The sequence below is a fragment of the Neoarius graeffei genome, chromosome 12, assembly GCF_027579695.1.
Source record: "Neoarius graeffei isolate fNeoGra1 chromosome 12, fNeoGra1.pri, whole genome shotgun sequence".
Taxonomy (NCBI): Eukaryota; Metazoa; Chordata; class Actinopteri; order Siluriformes; family Ariidae; genus Neoarius; species Neoarius graeffei.
In genome coordinates this window covers 43,476,402-43,494,598 of record NC_083580.1, presented here as the reverse complement: position 1 = coordinate 43,494,598, position 18,197 = coordinate 43,476,402, and the positions used below count along the sequence as shown (strand labels likewise).

The 18,197-nt window shown below is 40.5% G+C and overlaps 1 protein-coding gene across 1 annotated transcript in view; it reads right to left on the bottom strand.

The window, feature by feature from the left end:
* The window catches only part of ank1b (ankyrin 1, erythrocytic b), a 183,147-nt gene that overhangs the window by 128,903 nt on the left and 36,047 nt on the right, over positions 1-18,197 (bottom strand). The window contains exons 6-17 of the mRNA XM_060935917.1: positions 17,664-17,762; positions 16,980-17,078; positions 15,936-16,133; positions 15,675-15,773; positions 15,315-15,413; positions 14,557-14,655; positions 12,849-13,046; positions 9,290-9,388; positions 9,032-9,130; positions 6,445-6,642; positions 1,958-2,056; positions 28-126 (exon numbers count right to left, since the gene is read on the bottom strand). Coding sequence (XP_060791900.1) covers positions 28-126; positions 1,958-2,056; positions 6,445-6,642; positions 9,032-9,130; positions 9,290-9,388; positions 12,849-13,046; positions 14,557-14,655; positions 15,315-15,413; positions 15,675-15,773; positions 15,936-16,133; positions 16,980-17,078; positions 17,664-17,762 — 1,485 coding nt within the window. The remainder of the gene's footprint in view (positions 1-27; positions 127-1,957; positions 2,057-6,444; positions 6,643-9,031; positions 9,131-9,289; positions 9,389-12,848; positions 13,047-14,556; positions 14,656-15,314; positions 15,414-15,674; positions 15,774-15,935; positions 16,134-16,979; positions 17,079-17,663; positions 17,763-18,197) is intronic.

Here is an 18,197-nt window from a genome sequence, read left to right as displayed (position 1 = left end):
GCCACATGACTGGATGTTCAGACTTACTCTGGTCTTGCTGTTAACGTGTGCCTGCAACTGTAGAAGAAACTTCACCATCTTTATGTTGCCATAATGGCATGCTACATGTAAGGGTGTGTATCCCATCTATGACAGAGAGAGTAAGAAAAAGGTTTGTAAATATAAAATATGAAAGAAAAATGTACACTCACTACCCACTTTATTAGGAACACATTCATGCAGTTATCTAATCAGCCAATGATATGGTAGTAGTGCGATGCAAAATAATGCAAAAAAGATCAGAATGGTGGAAAGTAATCTCTGTTACTTTGATTGTTGCATGGATGTTGGTATGAGATGGGCTGGTCTGAGTATTTCAGAAACTGCTGATCTCCTGGGAATTTCACTAGCAGCAGTCTCTATGGGGCAAAAACCATCCTGTGTGTGGTGGGTCCTTGTTGATGAGACAGATCAGAGGAGAATGACCAAACTGGTCTGAGTTGACAGTAAATCTATAGTAACTCAAATAATCATTCTTTACAACCATGGTGAGCACAAAAGTATCTTAGTTGAAAACACTGAAATGGATGAGCTAAAACAGCATAAGACTACATCAGGTTTCATTCCTGTCAGCCAAGAACAGGAATCCGAGGCTATGGATATAGACTCACTGAAACTAGACAATTGAAAACTGGAAAAAGACCAGGTGATTTTTTTTTTAATCTTCAACTGTACAGTTTAGGTGAACCTGTGCCCATGACAGCCTTAGAGTCTTATTCTTGGCTGAGAGGCATGGAACCCAATGTGGTCTTCTGCAGTTGTAGCCCATCTGCCTCAAGGTCGATGTTTTGTGCATGCTGAGATGCTTTTCTACTCACAATGCTTCCAAAGAGTGATTATTTGAGTTACTATAGCCTTCCTGGCAACTTGAACCAATCTGGCCATTTTCCCTGAACCTTTCTTATCAGCAAATCATTTCCACCCACAAAGCTGCCAGTCACTCAATGTTTTCTTTCTTTCTTTCTTTCTTTCTTTCTTTCTTTCTTTCTTTCTTTCTTTCTTTCTTTCTTTCTTTCTTTCTGTTTGTTTGTTTGTTTGTTTGTTTGTTTGTTTGTTTGTTTAGCACCATTCTGTGTAAACTCTAAAGATTGTTGTGTGTCAAGGTCCCAGGAACTCAGTAGTTTCTGAAATGCTCAAACCAGCCTATCTGGTACTAACAACCATGTCACAACTGAAGTTACAGTGACCACATTTTTTTTCTTCATTCTGATGTTTGATCTGAACATTAGCTGAAGCTCTTGACCTGTATCTGCATGATTTTTTTTTTTTTTAATTGTGCTGCTGCCACATGATTGGCTGATTATATAACTGCATGAATGTGCAGGTGTATGGGTGTTCATCACAAAGTGGATGGTGAGTGTACAAAAGAAGAAGGCTATACAATTTGGCAAAGGAAAGAGAAAAGGAAATAGTAAAAAAACAGGAATATCAGCCTCCACATCTCAGTTTCTCCAGTGAGGAAGGAAGGTCAATCTCGGCCATTATAACAGTGCTTTACAAAGGGGTTTCTATTTTGAGGGTATTGATCAAGAGGTGAAGGGATCAACTAGGGGAATGAGAGGTCTCTGATAAAAGGTCAGAGGTCAAAGCTGAATTACCGCTGCTTGCTCAACAACTCCACGTTTAACAGAGTTTCATTAAATACTACACTGACTCAAGTGCTCTTTCTCACCAGTGTCATTGCTGAATGATACAGGTTTGTGGAGGCAACACTTTGAAATGCATTGGAGGTGTGTGTGTGTGTGTGTGTGTGTGTGTGTGTGTGTGTGTGTGTGTGTGTGTGTGTGTGTGTGTGTGAGAGAGTGAGTGAGTGAGTGAGTGAGTGAGTGAGTGAGTGAGTGAGTGAGTGTGTGTGTGTGTGTGTGTGTGTGTGTGTGTGTGAGAGAGAGAGAGAGGGTGTGTGTGTGTGTGTGTTTACCCTTGAAGCTGCATAGACTGATGCACCCTGCTTCATCAGCATGTCTGCAATGCCCACATCCCCCTCCTGAGCTACCAGGTGCAGTGGCGTCAGACCACTCTACACACACACACACACACACACACACACACACACACACACACACACACACACAGAGAGAGAGAGAGAGAGAGAGAGAGAGATTGCATTACTGCCACAGCAACACAGCAAATTATATTGAATTGAACTTGCAAACAAAGAGAATATTCATGCAAATTTTAATTTTGGGCAAAAAATTCTCAAATAAAAAAAACACTTTTTTATAATCAGTTAAATAAAATACTGCTCAGTTCATCTGCTGATTACAATAATTCCACATAAATCCTACTTCAACCACTCAATCTTGAGATATCACACTAAAGAAAATCTAGGATAGACATACAGACAACCCAAAAACATTGTCTCCAACACCTAGTGAACAAAACATTTAAATATAATTTAAAAAAATAGAGTGAGTGTGTAAGTGATACAAAATATTGATCTGAAGTCATCGGCATCACAGTGAATCAGTAAATGTCATGGTAAGATTTGGTTATGTACTGACAGACCATTATTAAGAGCACTATACTAATACTGGTTAGGGCCACTCTTTGCTCTCAAAACACCCTCAATTCTTCATGGCATGGATTCCAAAAGATACTGGAAACTTTTGCAATTCTGGTTCATGTTGACGTGATTGCAAAACACAACTCCTGTACATTTTTTGGGTGCATTTTCATGGTGTGAACCTCCTGTTCTACCACATCCCAAAGGTGTTCTCTTGGATTCAGATCTTGGAAGACCACTGAAGAACACTGAATTCATTGTCATGTTCATGAAGCCAGTTTGAGATGGCTCTTGCTTTGTGACATGGTGCATTATCCTGCTGAAAGTAGCCATTAGAAGATGGGTAAATTGTGGCCATAAAGGGATGCACATGGTTAGCAACAATATTCAAATACATTGTGGCATTCAAGAGATGATTGATTGGTATTAACAGGTCCAAAGTGGGCAAAAAAAACATTCTCCATACCATTAAGTCACCTCCACCAGCCTGGACTGTTGACACCAGGTAGGTTGGGTCCATAGAGATTCATGCTTTTGGCACCAAATTGTGATCCTGCTATCTCTGTGCCTCTGCAGAAACTGAGATTCATCAGAACAAGCTACATTTTTTCCAGTCTTCAACTGTCCATTTTTGGTGAGCCTGTGCCCAGTGCAACCTCAGCTTTCTGTTCTTAGCTAACAGAAGTGGAACAACCTCCTAGATCCTTGCCAGTCTGGTTTCCAAGCCGGACACTCAACTGAGACTGTGCTTCTCTTTATCAGTGAGGCACTTTGTGTAGCATGTGCCACTGCCCTCTCCTCTGTCCTGATACTCTTAGACCTTTCTGCTGCACTTGACACCATTGATCACCCCATCCTCCTGTCATCCCTATCAGCACTGGGGATCTGTGGGACAGCCCTGAATTGGTTCAAGTCCTACCTCTCTGGTTGCTCCTTCCAGGTTACATGGGCTGGTACAGTATAAGCACCACACCCACTTATCACTGGTGTCCCCCAAGGTTCAGTCCCTGGTCTGCTTCTCTTTTCCTTCTATACTCAGTCTCAGCCTGATTATTTCTGCTCATGGTCTATCCTAACACTGCTATGCTGATGACATTCAATTGTTTCTCTCTTTTCCTCCTTCTGACACACAGGTCTCCACTCGCATTTCTGCTTGAAATACGTGAGTGGCAAAAGTATGTGAACCTCTAGGATTAGCAGTTAATTTAAAGGTGAAATTAGTGTCAGGTGTTTTCAATCAATGGGATAACAATCAGGTGTGAGTGGGCACCCTGTTTTATTTAAAGAAAAGGGATCTATCAAAGTCTGATCTTCACAACACATGTTTGTGGAAGTGTATCATGGCATGAACAAAGGAGATTTCTGAGGACCTCAGAAAAAGCGTTGTTGATGCTCATCAGGCTAGAAAAGATTACAAAACCATTTCTAAAGAGTTTAGACTCCACCAATCCACAGTCAGACAGATTGTATACAAATGGAGGAAATTCAAGACCATTGTTACCCTACCCAGGAGTGGTCGACCAACAAAGATCACTCCAAGAGCAAGGTGTGTAATAGTCGGCGAGGTCACAAAGGACCCCAGGGTAACTTTTAAGCAACTGAAGGCCTGTCTCACATTGGCTAATGTTAATGTTCGTGAGTCCACCATCAGGAGAACACTGAACAACAATGGTGTGCGTGGCAGGGTTAAAAGGAGAAAGCCACTGCTCTCCAAAAAGAACATTGCTGCTCATCTGCAGTTTGCTAAAGATCATGGGGACAAGTCAGAAGGCTATTGGAAAAATGTTTTGTGGATGGATAAGACCAAAATAGAACTTTTTGGTTTAAATGAGAAGCGTTATGTTTGGAGAAAGGAAAACACTGCATTCCAGCATAATAACCTTATCCCATCTGTGAAACATGGTGGTGGTAGTATCATGGTTTGGGCCTGTTTTGCTGCATCTGGGCCAGGACGGCTTGCCATCATTGATGGAATAATGAATTTTGAATTATACCAGTGAATTCTAAAGGAAAATGTCAGGACATTTGTCCATGAACTGAATCTCAAGAGAAGGTGGGTCATGCAGCAAGACAACAACCCTAAGCACACAAGTCGTTCTACCAGAGTTGAAGCTGTTCTGTAAGGAGGAATGGGATAAAATTCCTCCAAGCTGGCATGCAGGACTGATCAACAGTTACCAGAAACATTTAGTTGCAGTTATTACTGCACAAGGGTGGGTCACACCAGATACTGAAAGCAAAGGTTCACATACTTTTGCCACTCAGATATGTAATACTGAATCATTTTCCTCAATAAATAAATGGTCAAGTATAATATTTTTGTCTCATTTGTTTAACTGGGTTCTTTTTATCTACGTTTAGGACTTGTGTGAAAATCTGATGAGGCTTTAGGTCATATTTATGCAGAAATATAGAAAATTCTAAAGGGTTCACAAACTTTCAAGCACCACTGCAATTGCATTAATGAGTAGGTGTACAGGTGTTCCTAATAAACTGTGCCATGAGTATAAGTTAATATCTGTACGCAACTTCCCAGGAAGCACAATTTCTCTCATCTCATCTCATCTCATCTCATCTCATCTCATCTCATCTCATCTCATCTCATCTCATCTCATTTCATTATCTCTAGCCGCTTTATCCTATCCTACAGGGTCGCAGGCAAGCTGGAGCCTATCCCAGCTGACTATGGGTGAAAGGCGGGGTACACCCTGGACAAGTCGCCAGGTCATCACAAGGCTAACACATAGACACAGACAACCATTCACACCTACGGTCAATTTAGAGTCACCAGTTAACCTAACCTGCATGTCTTTGGACTGTGGGGGAAACCAGAGCACCCGGAAGAAACCCACGCGGACACGGGGAGAACATGCAAACTCCGCACAGAAAGGCCCTCGCCGGCCACGGGGCTCGAACCCAGACCTTCTTGCTGTGAGGTGACAGCGCTAACCACCACACCTCCATGCCACTCAAGCACAATTTATGTCATTATTAAAAAATATTTGTATGATACCTAAGTTTTCATCTCATCTCATCTCATTATCTCTAGCCACTTTATCCTGTTCTACAGGGTCGCAGGCAAGCTGGAGCCTATCCCAGCTGACTACAGGTGAAAGGCAGGGTACACCCTGGACAAGTCGCCAGGTCATTACAGGGCTGACACATAGACACAGACAACCATTCACACTCACATTCACACCTACAGTCAATTTAGAGTCACCAGTTAACCTAACCTGCATGTCTTTGGGCTGTGGGGGAAACCGGAGCACCCGGAGGAAACCCACGCGGACATGGGGAGAACATGCAAACTCCGCACAGAAAGGCCCTCGCCAGCCATGGGGCTCGAACCCGGACCTTCTTGCTGTGAGGCGACAGCGCTAACCACCACACCACCGTGCCGCCCAAGCACAATTTATGTCATTATTAAAAAATATTTGTATGATACCTAAGTTTTGTCAATTAAAAATCAAAGAAAATTTTAATTAGAATTTAAGACTGCAAACAGAATTTAAATATGATAAAACGCCACTCCAACACCACCTGAACCTGCTGGCACACCTGTCTAAGGACTCTCCTAATGGCCATGGCCCAATACTTTAATCTGTATGCTTGATTGACATGCATAGTTTTACTAAACCAATCTGAGTGAGACAACACATCTATCTCATGACTGGTGAGGAGAGATTTAATCTATATTACTGCCACACACTTTGCACACTGAAACAAGAAAATCTGACATCTGAAATTCACCAATTATTCTACTGCATATTAATCATATTAATTACATTGTACTGCATATTAATCATCAGTCAGGTCAATATGGGGTTTTAACTGGAACTGAATAAATCATTTGCACTCTTCAATGTAGTTTGGTGGTAAACTGGATTGGAAAGTGCTGGGACCTTGTTGCCGAGGTTGACGTTGGCTTGTTCTGAAATGAGCATGGCCACCATGTCAGGTCGCCCCTCCTGAGCAGCCAGGTGGAGTGGTGTGATGCCTTGCAGGGACTCTACATTGGCACTGGCTCCAGACTGTAGCAGACTGCTGGCCACCTCCAGCTGGTTCTGCTTAGCAGCAATGTGCAGTGGCGTATAACCATTCTGTAAGAGTGAGAAATGTATTGTGTTTTAACTTCTAAATAATAATAAATTTCACTGGTGTAATACTTTTTGAATTTTTACATTATGTATGTATTCAAAAGCAAACAATAAATAAATAAACATTTAAATATTTTGATGATCTCCTGTTTTGCTTTTAGCTACCAAACACAAGTCTATCAAAACAAATAAACCTAAACCTTTTGGGTAAATGATACTCATGGCAGAAAAAGGGCTCTAAATACAACCCTATTTCCAAAAAAGTTGGGACTTTGCGTTAACTGTAAATAAAAACAGAATGTGATATAGCCAAATCACTGAAACCCTATATTTCATTTAAAACAGTACAAATACAACATCTCAAATGTTGAAACTGAGAAAATTTATTGTTTTTTGAAAAATAGATGCTCATTTTGAATTTGCTGTCAGCAACACATTTCAACAAAGTTGGGGCAGGTGCATGTTTACCACAGTACTGCATCACCTCTACTTTTAACAACATTCTGTAAACATTTGGAAACTGATGAGACCAATTGCTGTAGTTTTGAAAGAAAAATGTTTTGCCATACTTGCTTGATATACAATTTCAGTTGCTCAACAGTTGGGAGTCTCCTTTGTTGTATTTTGCACTTCATAATGTGCCAAATGTTTTAAACGGGAGACAGGTCTGGACTGCGGGCAAGCCAGTTTAGCACCCGGACTCTCTTACTACGAAGCCACATAGTTTTAAGAAAGTGGTTTGGCATTGTTTTGTTGAAAGAAGGAAGGCCTTCCCTGAAAAATATTTTATCTGGATGGCAGCATATTGCTCTGCAACGTGTTTATATCATTCAGCATTAATGTTGCCTTCCCAGACGTACAAGCTACCCATGTGATGTGCACTAATGCACCCTCATACCATCACAGATGCTGGATTTTGAACTGTGCACTAATAACAAGCCAGATGGTCCCTCTCCTCTTTAGCCTGGAGGATGTGGTGTCCATGATTTCTAAAAAGAATTTCTACTTTTGATTCATCAGACCTTGGGACAATTTTCCACTTCTCCTCAGTCCATGATAAAAGAGCTCAGGCCCAGAGAAGGTGGTGGTGTTTCTGGGTATTGTTTATATATGGTTTTAACTTGCATTTGTGGATGCAGTAATGAACTGTTTTCACAGACAGTGGTTTTCTGAAGTGTTCCTGAGCCCATACAGTGAGTTCCATGATAGACACGTGTCTGCTTTTAATGCAGTGTTACCTGAGGACCTGAAGATCACAGGCAGCCAATGTCGGTTTTCAGCCTTGTCTCTTGCATACAGAGATTTCTTCAGATTCTCTGAATCTTTTAATGATATGTTCCATAGATGATGTGATCCCCAAATTCTTTTCAATTTTACACTGAGGAACATTATTCTTAAATTGTTGCGCTCTTTACTCACGCAGTCTTTCACAGAGGGGTGAACCCCTCTCCATCTTTACTTCTGAGAGACTCAGCCTCTCTGGGATGCTCTTTTTAAACCCAGTCATGTTACAAAGTAGGGGGGTTTAGCATTACACAACTTTTTCAGTGTTTGTTGCCCCGTCCCAACTTTTCTAAAATGTGTTGCTGACATCAAATTCAAAATGAGCATAATGTTTTTCAAAAAACAATAACATTTCTCAGTTTCAACATTTTATATGTGGTCTTTGTACTATTTTCAATGAGATATAGGGTTTCCATGATTTGCATTTCTTCACATTCTGTTTTTATTTATACACAGCAAATTCCCCAGTGTTGAATTAACACCCAGAGTGTTTATATTGGTCCAATTGATTTAACACTGGGGAATTTACTGTGTATTTTACACAGTGTCCCAACTTTTTTGGAATTGGGGTTGCACTTTTTTCAGTTAATTAAAGGTTCACATGAATTAACATATCACAGATTTTTGTTTTTATTGCATTTTGGAAAATATCCCAACTTTTCTGTTCATGTGGTTAGTACGTAACATCCACTTATATGAGTGGTTATTTCTGTGAATAATTTCAAATGGTGTTCTATCAGGCATATTGTGGGCTACGTAGTTTCTATAATGCCACTCTCTTTATGGATCATATGTAGTGAATCAGTCACTGGCATTCAGCCTGTGTGTTGGAGGCCTAAATAAAAAATGGAGATGATTTAAAGTCAATTGATGTTTATGTAGGTCCTGGGTCACCTAAGAAACATAAAATTGAGCCAGATATCAGCACCAAGAAACATACTTTCTCTTTGTCTATTTAAATTTACAAGCTTGTGCATTTGAATACTAAATTTTCACATAAGCATCCTTATACTTCATGTGACATCAACACTAGTTGACGTAAGCACATAGTTGTATTGTGTGTGTGTGTGTGTGTGTGTGTGTGTGTGTGTGTGTGTGTGTGTATTACTCTAGCCGTGCTGTGTGGGGACCCGCCCTTGCTGACCAGCAGCTTGACCACATCCAGGTTGTTGTGATGGACAGCTACATGTAGAGGTGTTAGTCCATTCTATGAGGATGGAGGACAGACACATGTTCTCAGACAGCTACTGCTGATGATTACAGGTCTCTCTCTCTCACACACACACACACACACACACACACACACACACACACACACACACACACACACACACACACACACAGGTGTGTGGGTTGACTGCATTACCTTTCCTGCTGCATTTGGGTTTGCTCCTCTGTCTAGAAGTAGCTCGGCCACATCCACTTTCCCATATTTACACGCCACATGGAGAGGAGTGAAGCCTTTCTGTTTGACCAAAAGGATGATAAAATAATAATTAAAAACACAAAAAAGATCCCACTCATCATGCAAAATTTATAATATAAATAGGCTATGGAATAAGGCTAAAGAATACATAGTGGTGGTCACAATACTCTGTGTTTAGCAGATTCACCTAAAAAATAGGTGCTAAAGAAGGCAACTGGACTTGCTTGAAATTCTTGAAGACGTTTCACCTCTCATCCAAAAGGCTTCTTCAGTTCTGTCATTGGAGTTCCAGGTGTTTATCCTCTAGTAGACCAAAAGCAAACCTAAGGAGAGTCATTGAGGTCACATGGGTCATTGACACTCTCAGTCATCCTGTAGGTGTTAGGGTCCCTGGAGGAAGGGCATGAGCTGTGTTAGCAGCCTAGAGGGTCATTAGGGTGATCTGTGGGTCACTGGCTCTCTCTGCCATCATGTGAGTTATTGAAGTCAGCTGAGTTTTGGTGTGGATATGTATTCAGTTTTCTGGGAAGTATGCCAAGGACTGCATTGTATGTGGCTGATAAGTGGTTTCTCAGCCCACCTCTTCTGTTCAGTGATGGTTGTTCCAGGTTGACGAAGATGGCTTCTTTTACTCCTCTTTCAAACCAATGGTCTTCTCTGGCTAGAATGTGTACATTGCAGTCTTGAAATGAGTGTCCTTTGTTATTGAGCTGAAGATAGACTGCAGAGTCCTGGCCTGAGGAACTAGCTCTCCTGTGTTGAGGCATGCGCTTGTGAAGCAGTTCTTTCATTTCCCCAATGTACAGGTCTATGCATTCCTCACTGCATTGAATTGCGTTCACTATGTTGTCCTGTTTGTGTCTGGGTATTCTATCCTGAGGGTGGACCAATTTCTGCCTCAGAGTGTTACTGGGTCTGAAGTGTACAGGGATGTTGTGTTTGTAGAAGATCCTCCTGACTTTCTCAGATAGTCCAGAAATGTAGGGAATGACAATGTTCCTGCGTTTGTTGCTGTTTTCCCTACATTTCTGGACTATCTGAGAAAGTCAGGAGGATCTTCTACAAACACAACATCCCTGTACACTTCAGACCCAGTAACACTCTGAGGCAGAAATTGGTCCACCCTCAGGACAGAATATCCAGACACAAACAGGACAACGTAGTGAACGCAATTCAATGCAGTGAGGAATGCATAGACCTGTACATTGGGGAAATGAAACAACTGCTTCACAAGCGCATGGCTCACCACAGGAGAGCCAGTTCCTCAGGCCAGGACTCTGCAGTCTATCTTCAGCTCAATAACAAAGGACACTCATTTCAGGACTGCAATGTATGCATTCTAGCCAAAGAAGACTGGTGGTTTGAAAGAGGAGTAAAAGAAGCCATCTTCGTCAACCTGCAACAACCATCACTGAACAGAGGAGGTGGGCTGAGACACCACTTATCAGCCACATACAATGCAGTCCTTGGCACACTTCCCAAAAAACTGAATACACATCCACATCAAGATTGAGCTGACTTCAATAACTCACATGATGGCAGAGAGAGCCAATGACCTACAAATCACCCTAACGACACTCTGGGCTGTTAACACGGTTCACACCCGGCCTCCAGGGACCCTAAAGGCCTCTGCATGCTCTTGCGACAAGGCTTTCGCAGACAGCTTTTCGCAGACAGTTGTAATTTATTGTTGAGCGGGGAGTAATAGGCATGCGCGATGTTATTCACCGGCACAACGCAAGGGGGCGCGAAGTCGCTAGGAGTAGTTGGTGGGTGTGGTTAGTGGAGTGTTTATCCTCCGGTTACTTATAATGACTAGAACTTTTTTTTTTATAATGACTAGAACTGGAGTCGTATAGATGTACGTACTTCCTCAATCAACCGCTCTTCGTGCTGCTCCATCTTCGCTCGTGTTTTTAAAAATGGCGGTCATGAAAACAAACCAAACCGGGAAAGTAGGGAAGCGGAAGTGCGTGTACAGCGGCTGTAGAGTGGACCAATCAGAGCCCTCTTGTCTGCGACGCTGTCTGCGAGGCTTCTGCGGTGGTCACAATTTTTGGGAGGTGCGCGCAGAGCGTCTGCGAAGGTGGGGGGGCTACGCAGACGCTATCTGCGATGCCGTCTGCGAGGACTGGGTTGTCAGCATAAATTGGCCTTAACACCTACAGGATTGAGTGTGTCAATGACCCATGTGACCTCAATGACTCTCCTTAGGTTTGCTTTTGGTCCACTAGAGGATAAATACCTGGAATTCCCCACTAGTCAGACAGAACTGAAGAAGCCTTTTGGATGAGAGGTGAAATGTATTCAAGAATTTCAAGCAAGTCCAGTTGCCTTCTTTAGCACCTACGGTTTACGATGACCTGGGTGACCGAGAACCTTCACAGACAGATTCACCTCATATTTAAGGGTAACAATAACAAACCATGAATTTTAAGCATTAACACAACATAAGTACTGGTAAAAGAATACTCCAGAACTCCTCAGTTTAAATCCTATGCACTATATTTGGAGCACATACGTAATTAACATGTACTAAGAAAACAGTGAAAAACCTGTTCATGCCAAACTTATTTGGAATATATGTCCAATAGCAACTGTTAAGTTTCTTCAAAAAACATTTATGCTAAACATGTATAGCATAAACTTTTTATTTTCTTTATAGATTAACATGTCATCAGTGGTTAAAGCATAGCTGAATTATGAGGTCTGATATTTGCACCCAGTGATCTGAATTCTTGAATAAAGGAATAAAGCATGACAGGACATGACTGTTACAGGAAAATACTCAAAGAGAATTATTTTCCTATAACAGCCCATCCCAAAGTGTTTTATTGCTCTTACAACACAGCAATTACAGATAAAATACTGAAATTTCAATTATCTTTATCTCACAATTAGTTAGCTAATTAAAAACAAAATGTGATTTTGTAATTTTGTCATTTTTGTGGATCTTTGAAATGGTCAGTATAAACTGAATTAGACTTATATGGACAGACAAACTGACAGACAGATATACCACCTCTGAAGGCAACCCAAACAAACAGTTAAAGCATGCACATGAAGTTCAATATCTGACATTCGCTATTTAGGTAACCTGAATGCCCAAATATAGCATTACATTATGTTTAATTGATCACAATTAACTGTGCATTCATAATGTGAGTTAGATAAGATAAGATAAGATAAGATAAGATAAGATAAGATAAGATAAGATAAGATAAGATAAGATAAGATAAGATAAGATAAGATAAGATAAGATAAGATTTTATTGTCATTGTAGTTATACAGCGAAACTTAGTTTGGTAGCACTCAGATAAAACAGCAGCAGTAAAACAGAATATAAATAAAATTAATAAAATAAACTATTAAGTGAAATAAATTTATGATATAATTACATGGAGTAAATCATACAAACTGAAAGGAAAACAAGATGTGTGTTCTATGAATCCATAATCAGATATGAGGAAAAAAAGAGTAGAGACAGAAAAAGGCTAACCTTCGTCATTTTGATTTGCTGGGCATTGCCATCTAAGAGAATGCGTGTTGTGTGGGCATGTCCCTCACGAGCAGCGATGTGCAGAGGGGTGTGGCCAGATGTAGTAGCTGAGTCTGGACTGGCCTTATGTTCTAACAGCAGCTTGACCAGCTCTTTATGTCCCATCCGAGCTGCACAGTGCAGTGGCGTCTGATCATCCTGCAGAGAAAGATGGAGATTTATGAACTCTGTCGCATTTCTAAAAGAATTAATGAATTTTTGTGTTGTAGGTACAGTCACAGTCCTGTCTAGAACTACAAATCCCATCAACTAACTTCTGCGATGACCTACGTCACGCCTAGGCGGGATTACCGACGTCACATCCCCCCCGACTCCATAAGTGACTCGAACATCCTCCAATCTTCCTCTCTCATCTTGGACCGTCGCGTCATACAGACATAAAGAGACACCCACTCATCAGAACTTCCAAAATCAAGATGTCTGCCTTGCAAGAAAAAGAAGACTCAGCGCACTTTCATATATACCACTGGCCACGGTAAAGTCGCGCTGTCTCACTAAATTGAGTTACAACCAGTTTTATTTGTTTATTATAAGTAACGTTATGACTGCAGCCCAAGCAGTTAATTAAAAGTTAGAAGCGACCGGATTCCTTCTGACTTAACCGCTGTGCACATTATTGATCAGAGACTCTTCCTCACGAACGCGAAAGTTCGGCTCAAGGAATTCTCTGCGCCTTTTTCATAAGCCTCCATGAGCCTTCTGTGAAACTCCGCGAAACTTCGGGACATCTCTGCATATACTGCGTAGAAGCATCGATACTAGAAGTAAGGCTGGCATTTGGGCAAACTAGTCTTAGGAATTAGCTTTATGAAGCAGTGTGAATTTAAACTCAGAAACTGTTTAATTGTGCACACTGATCATTGTGTTTTACATTGCTCTCTCTCCGTTGTTTCAAAAAGATGTTGTTGCATGCTCTCCTCTATCCTCACTAACATCCTTTAATTTCATTATTACACACATTTTGACCTCATCAAGATTTCAGTGGATTGAGTAATGTTATAGTGTAGTGGATTAGCAGCCACAATGAATTTCTTTGTCTCAAGGAGACCACGAGGTGATTCTCCCTTCTCCCCTCAACACCGTAGATAACATTCCAATCCCTGATTCATTCCAAACTTTACAGCGCATCCTCCCGCGCGCACGTTCAAACTCTCTTTGTCTCCTCCCTGCCTCACACCCCTCCCTCTCTCTCTCTCTCCCTGCTCACACACACACACACACTCACACACAGACACCGGCCCTCACACACACATACACACCTCACTGTTTTGCTGCCGACCATATTGAATGTATTTCAACTGCTATTACCCATTTAGTATCATTGTTATAATAAATTCAATTATTCTGTTAAACTGTGTTTGTCCGTTGTTTGCTACTGTATTCTTGAAGTCACACAATCTCAAAGAACTCCAAAATTGCCTTCACCCAAGTGTATAGTAGTGCTATTGGCTGTGTGTCTATGTAATACGGTAAGTAATACATTATTGCTGCATCAGTAGTGATCATAATAATTTGGAATACACCATAATCTAGCTGTTTGGTAATTTATTATTAAACACCAAAATTAATGGTATTATTAATGAGACTGATTTAATGAGACTGATCACTTAAGACCAATAGCACCCACAGTGTGCTGACCCTTACCTACCTTAGCTTTAGCATCCACCTGGGCTGAGTTCTGCAGTAGGAACTGAGCCACCTCACAGTGCCCTGCCCGAGCAGCCATGTGCAATGGAGTCTCCACCTTCTATATGGACATACATATTGTGGTGCAATCAATAGGATATAAATATGTGATGTAAGACACAACACTAGTTTGTTTAGTCAGTTGTCAGTTGTTTAATCACTGCTCCCACAAGTTAGACTGAGATGTACCGGTATAACATTAAGTATGTGATAGCTTTTTTATTTTAACTTACTAATACAAATAACATGAAAGAATATGGGAAACCCACAAATGATTTAAGCCATGTCCAGAACAAAAGTGTATTACATGGCTGAGAAAGTGCATTTGGAAAAATGCCTTCCAGTCTTGTTTGTTCTTGTTTGTGTTGGGAGGGGCCTCTTCTCAGTCATCTTATAGGTACATAAATGTAACAGTATATGTTTGTAGCCACTACAACTAACTTGCTTTATAATTCATCAAACAGCAGTCTAGGTGTGTTTAGCACCAGAAAAAAAAATACTGCTACTATTAAACTATTGCATGCTAGATGTTTAGTAACACTAAAGGGTGTGCTGAATTTAATGCTTGATAAGGAAGGCTCCTTTTTGGTTAAAATGCTGCCCAATAAGAAAGAGACCTTCAAAGAATGTGGCTACTGAAGCAGCTGTAGCAGTCTTCACAAAGATCTTGAAACATCATGTGTATAAGAAGTTAAACTGAGACCTGAAGAAATTACTCACAACGTTAGATGCATTTGGAGAAGCTCCTCTCTCCAGGAGACACTTTACTATGTTGAGGTGCCCCATAAATGCAGCCACATGGAGTGGAGTTAGACCAGACTGAAAAAGAACACACACACACACACACACACACACATACACACACACACACAAAAAAAATCCCCATTGATGCTTTGAATCCTACAAAAGGCCTTTGCAGGCTTTTAGTTCTCTGTCAAACAGCATAGAGCTACATTATACCAGAAGGTATAATGACAATTGCAAAATTATCTCTGGCACAGCCGTACAATTTAATATCTTCTAAATTATATTATAATGGTTTGGATGATGTGGTGTTATATTATATTGGTGATATCTGACCTCAGTCACTGCCTCCAGAGATGCTGAGTGCTTGAGCAGTAGATCCATGGAGCGCATATGGTTCTTCTTGCAGGCAATGTGCAGAGGTGTGAAGCCATTCTGAAAAAGTAAGAGATGCAGCTTAAATGGGGTTGTCAAGAAACTCTTTGTCCAATTCCCCCCCCCCCCCCCCCCCCCCCACACACACACACAGGTATATGTGATTGAATTGGGGCAAAATTATTTGGCTGAAAGATACAGGAACTATACAGCATGACTTACCAGGGCACGAGCATTGGCCTTGGCCCCCTTGTCCAGCAGCACCTTGGCCATGCGGTGGTGACCACAGTGTGCTGCTACATGCAGTGGCGTCAGGTGGTCCAGAGTGATGTCATCAATCTCAGCATTGTATTGCAGAAGCTGGTGGACACAGTCCATGTGATCACCTTGTGCCGCCATGTGGATGGGAGACAAACCATTCTGCATGATGACAGCACAGACAGGCCAAATCAGTGGAGCACAGATATTATCATACTATCAGCTTCTCAAATGCAGAAGAAGCCTAATCTATCAGGTGGACAGACATACAACTAAAACTATTAGTTACTGTAGATTTCTGCATTCATGGCTATTTTCATGAGGACAGTGATTGCAATCAACAATCTAGTGTATCATATCTGCAATTAACAAACAATTTTTATGCATTTCTCTGTACAAAGAAAAGATTATGAAACATTTACTGTGAAATCAATTTTAATTACCTAATTACCTCCAATTTTTAAAGTATGCAACTAAATAATGTGGAATTTAAATAACAGCTGTAACATGCTAAGATTAAAGATCTTAGAATGAAAAAGACTGTGGAGAAAGTCTTACCAAAATCTAGTTTGATCCAACTTTCCAACACTAATTTTATCCAACGAAGTTCCAGATACTTCATGCTTTTTTGAAGGATTTGTGGTATTTATGCACCATCAAAGCAACAAAATTACACTGATATTATTGTCATTACAACAAATTCTTCCTTTATTTTTTTTAAATACTGGTTTATACAAATGTACAGTTTTATTTACAAGAATTTTAGAAAAAATACAAGAAAAAATTTTTTGACAAATGTCATTTTTTTAAAAAAATCCATAAAAATCTGGAAAATCAGCAAAAATTTTCTGGCCATATTCACAAAAACATGCCTATGCCTAACGGATAAATGTTGGCAACAGATGCCAGATTGTCCTTGTGAAAACAGCCTTCATCCTGTATTTGATGCAACCTTCAGTAAGGAAAACCTGATACTGAATCACTGAAAGGCTATCACTGCTGAATCACCTTAGTTTTGGCCTGGATGGGTGCTCCCTGATCTAGGAGGATCGCAATGACCCGCATATGGCCGTTCCTGGCAGCACAATGCAGAGGGGTCAGCTCATCCTGACAGGAACAGGAAAAAAAAGACTGATGAAGATATATACTGTATATACTCTGTGTGTGTGTGTGTGTGTGTGTGTGTGTGTGTGTACACACACACACACACACACAAACTATATATATATATATATATATATATATATATATATATATATATATATAAAATATACACACTGTGTGTGTGTGTGTGTGTGTGTATATATATATATATATATATATATATATATATATATATACACACACACACACACACACACACACACAGTTCCACTGTACCAGTTTCCTTAAAATAGCTTGTTTGTAAACCTTTTGACAGCACAGTCTCAGAAGATTTCATGGTAAAGGAAAATGTGCACTTAATTAATTATCCAAACACACCATTTGGCATTTGAATCCCAGCTTGAACCATATATACGAAATACCTGATTTACTCCCAAGAGGACATAAATAGGTCATCCTCTGTAAGCAAGACATAAATAACCCAGCAGTCTACTTTGCAGAAATTTCATACTGTATCTGATAAATAAACCCTCTGCAAGACTGCCATTGTTGGAGGCATAAGCAAAAAGGGGCAAATAGATACTGTACCTTTGTCCTGGCATCTATCTGTGCTCCTCTGTCCAAGAGTAGTCTAACCATAATCACGTTTCCTCTTCGGGCAGCTATATGCAAGGGAGTGATGCCATTCTGAGATCAGCCATATAAAGGACAGAAGAAGATTCATTTAATCATCACTTAAATTAAGCTTAATCCAACAACAGGGTCAACAGATTGCAGGCAATTTTCAGAGTTTCACATAAGAAAATTTAAAAAGAGTGCATCTGTGTGGGCATGTTATTTATCCATAAATATAAACTGAAGAAGGAAAACATTGAAATTCATTTAGCCATTTGTCCTTCAGAAATCCTCTCATGTTAACTCATGCAAGCTTACTGGTTAGTCTAATCCTGTCAGGTAAAATTGTGTTAAAAGCTTGTTATGAACTTTATGACTATAAATTGTGTACTGCACAGTAAAATGTGTAAAAAGGCATTATTTCAATCCACATGTGAAATGCATTCCTAACCCGTATATAATTTGAATTCAGCCACAAAATTTGTTAGCCAGCTCACTAAAATGATC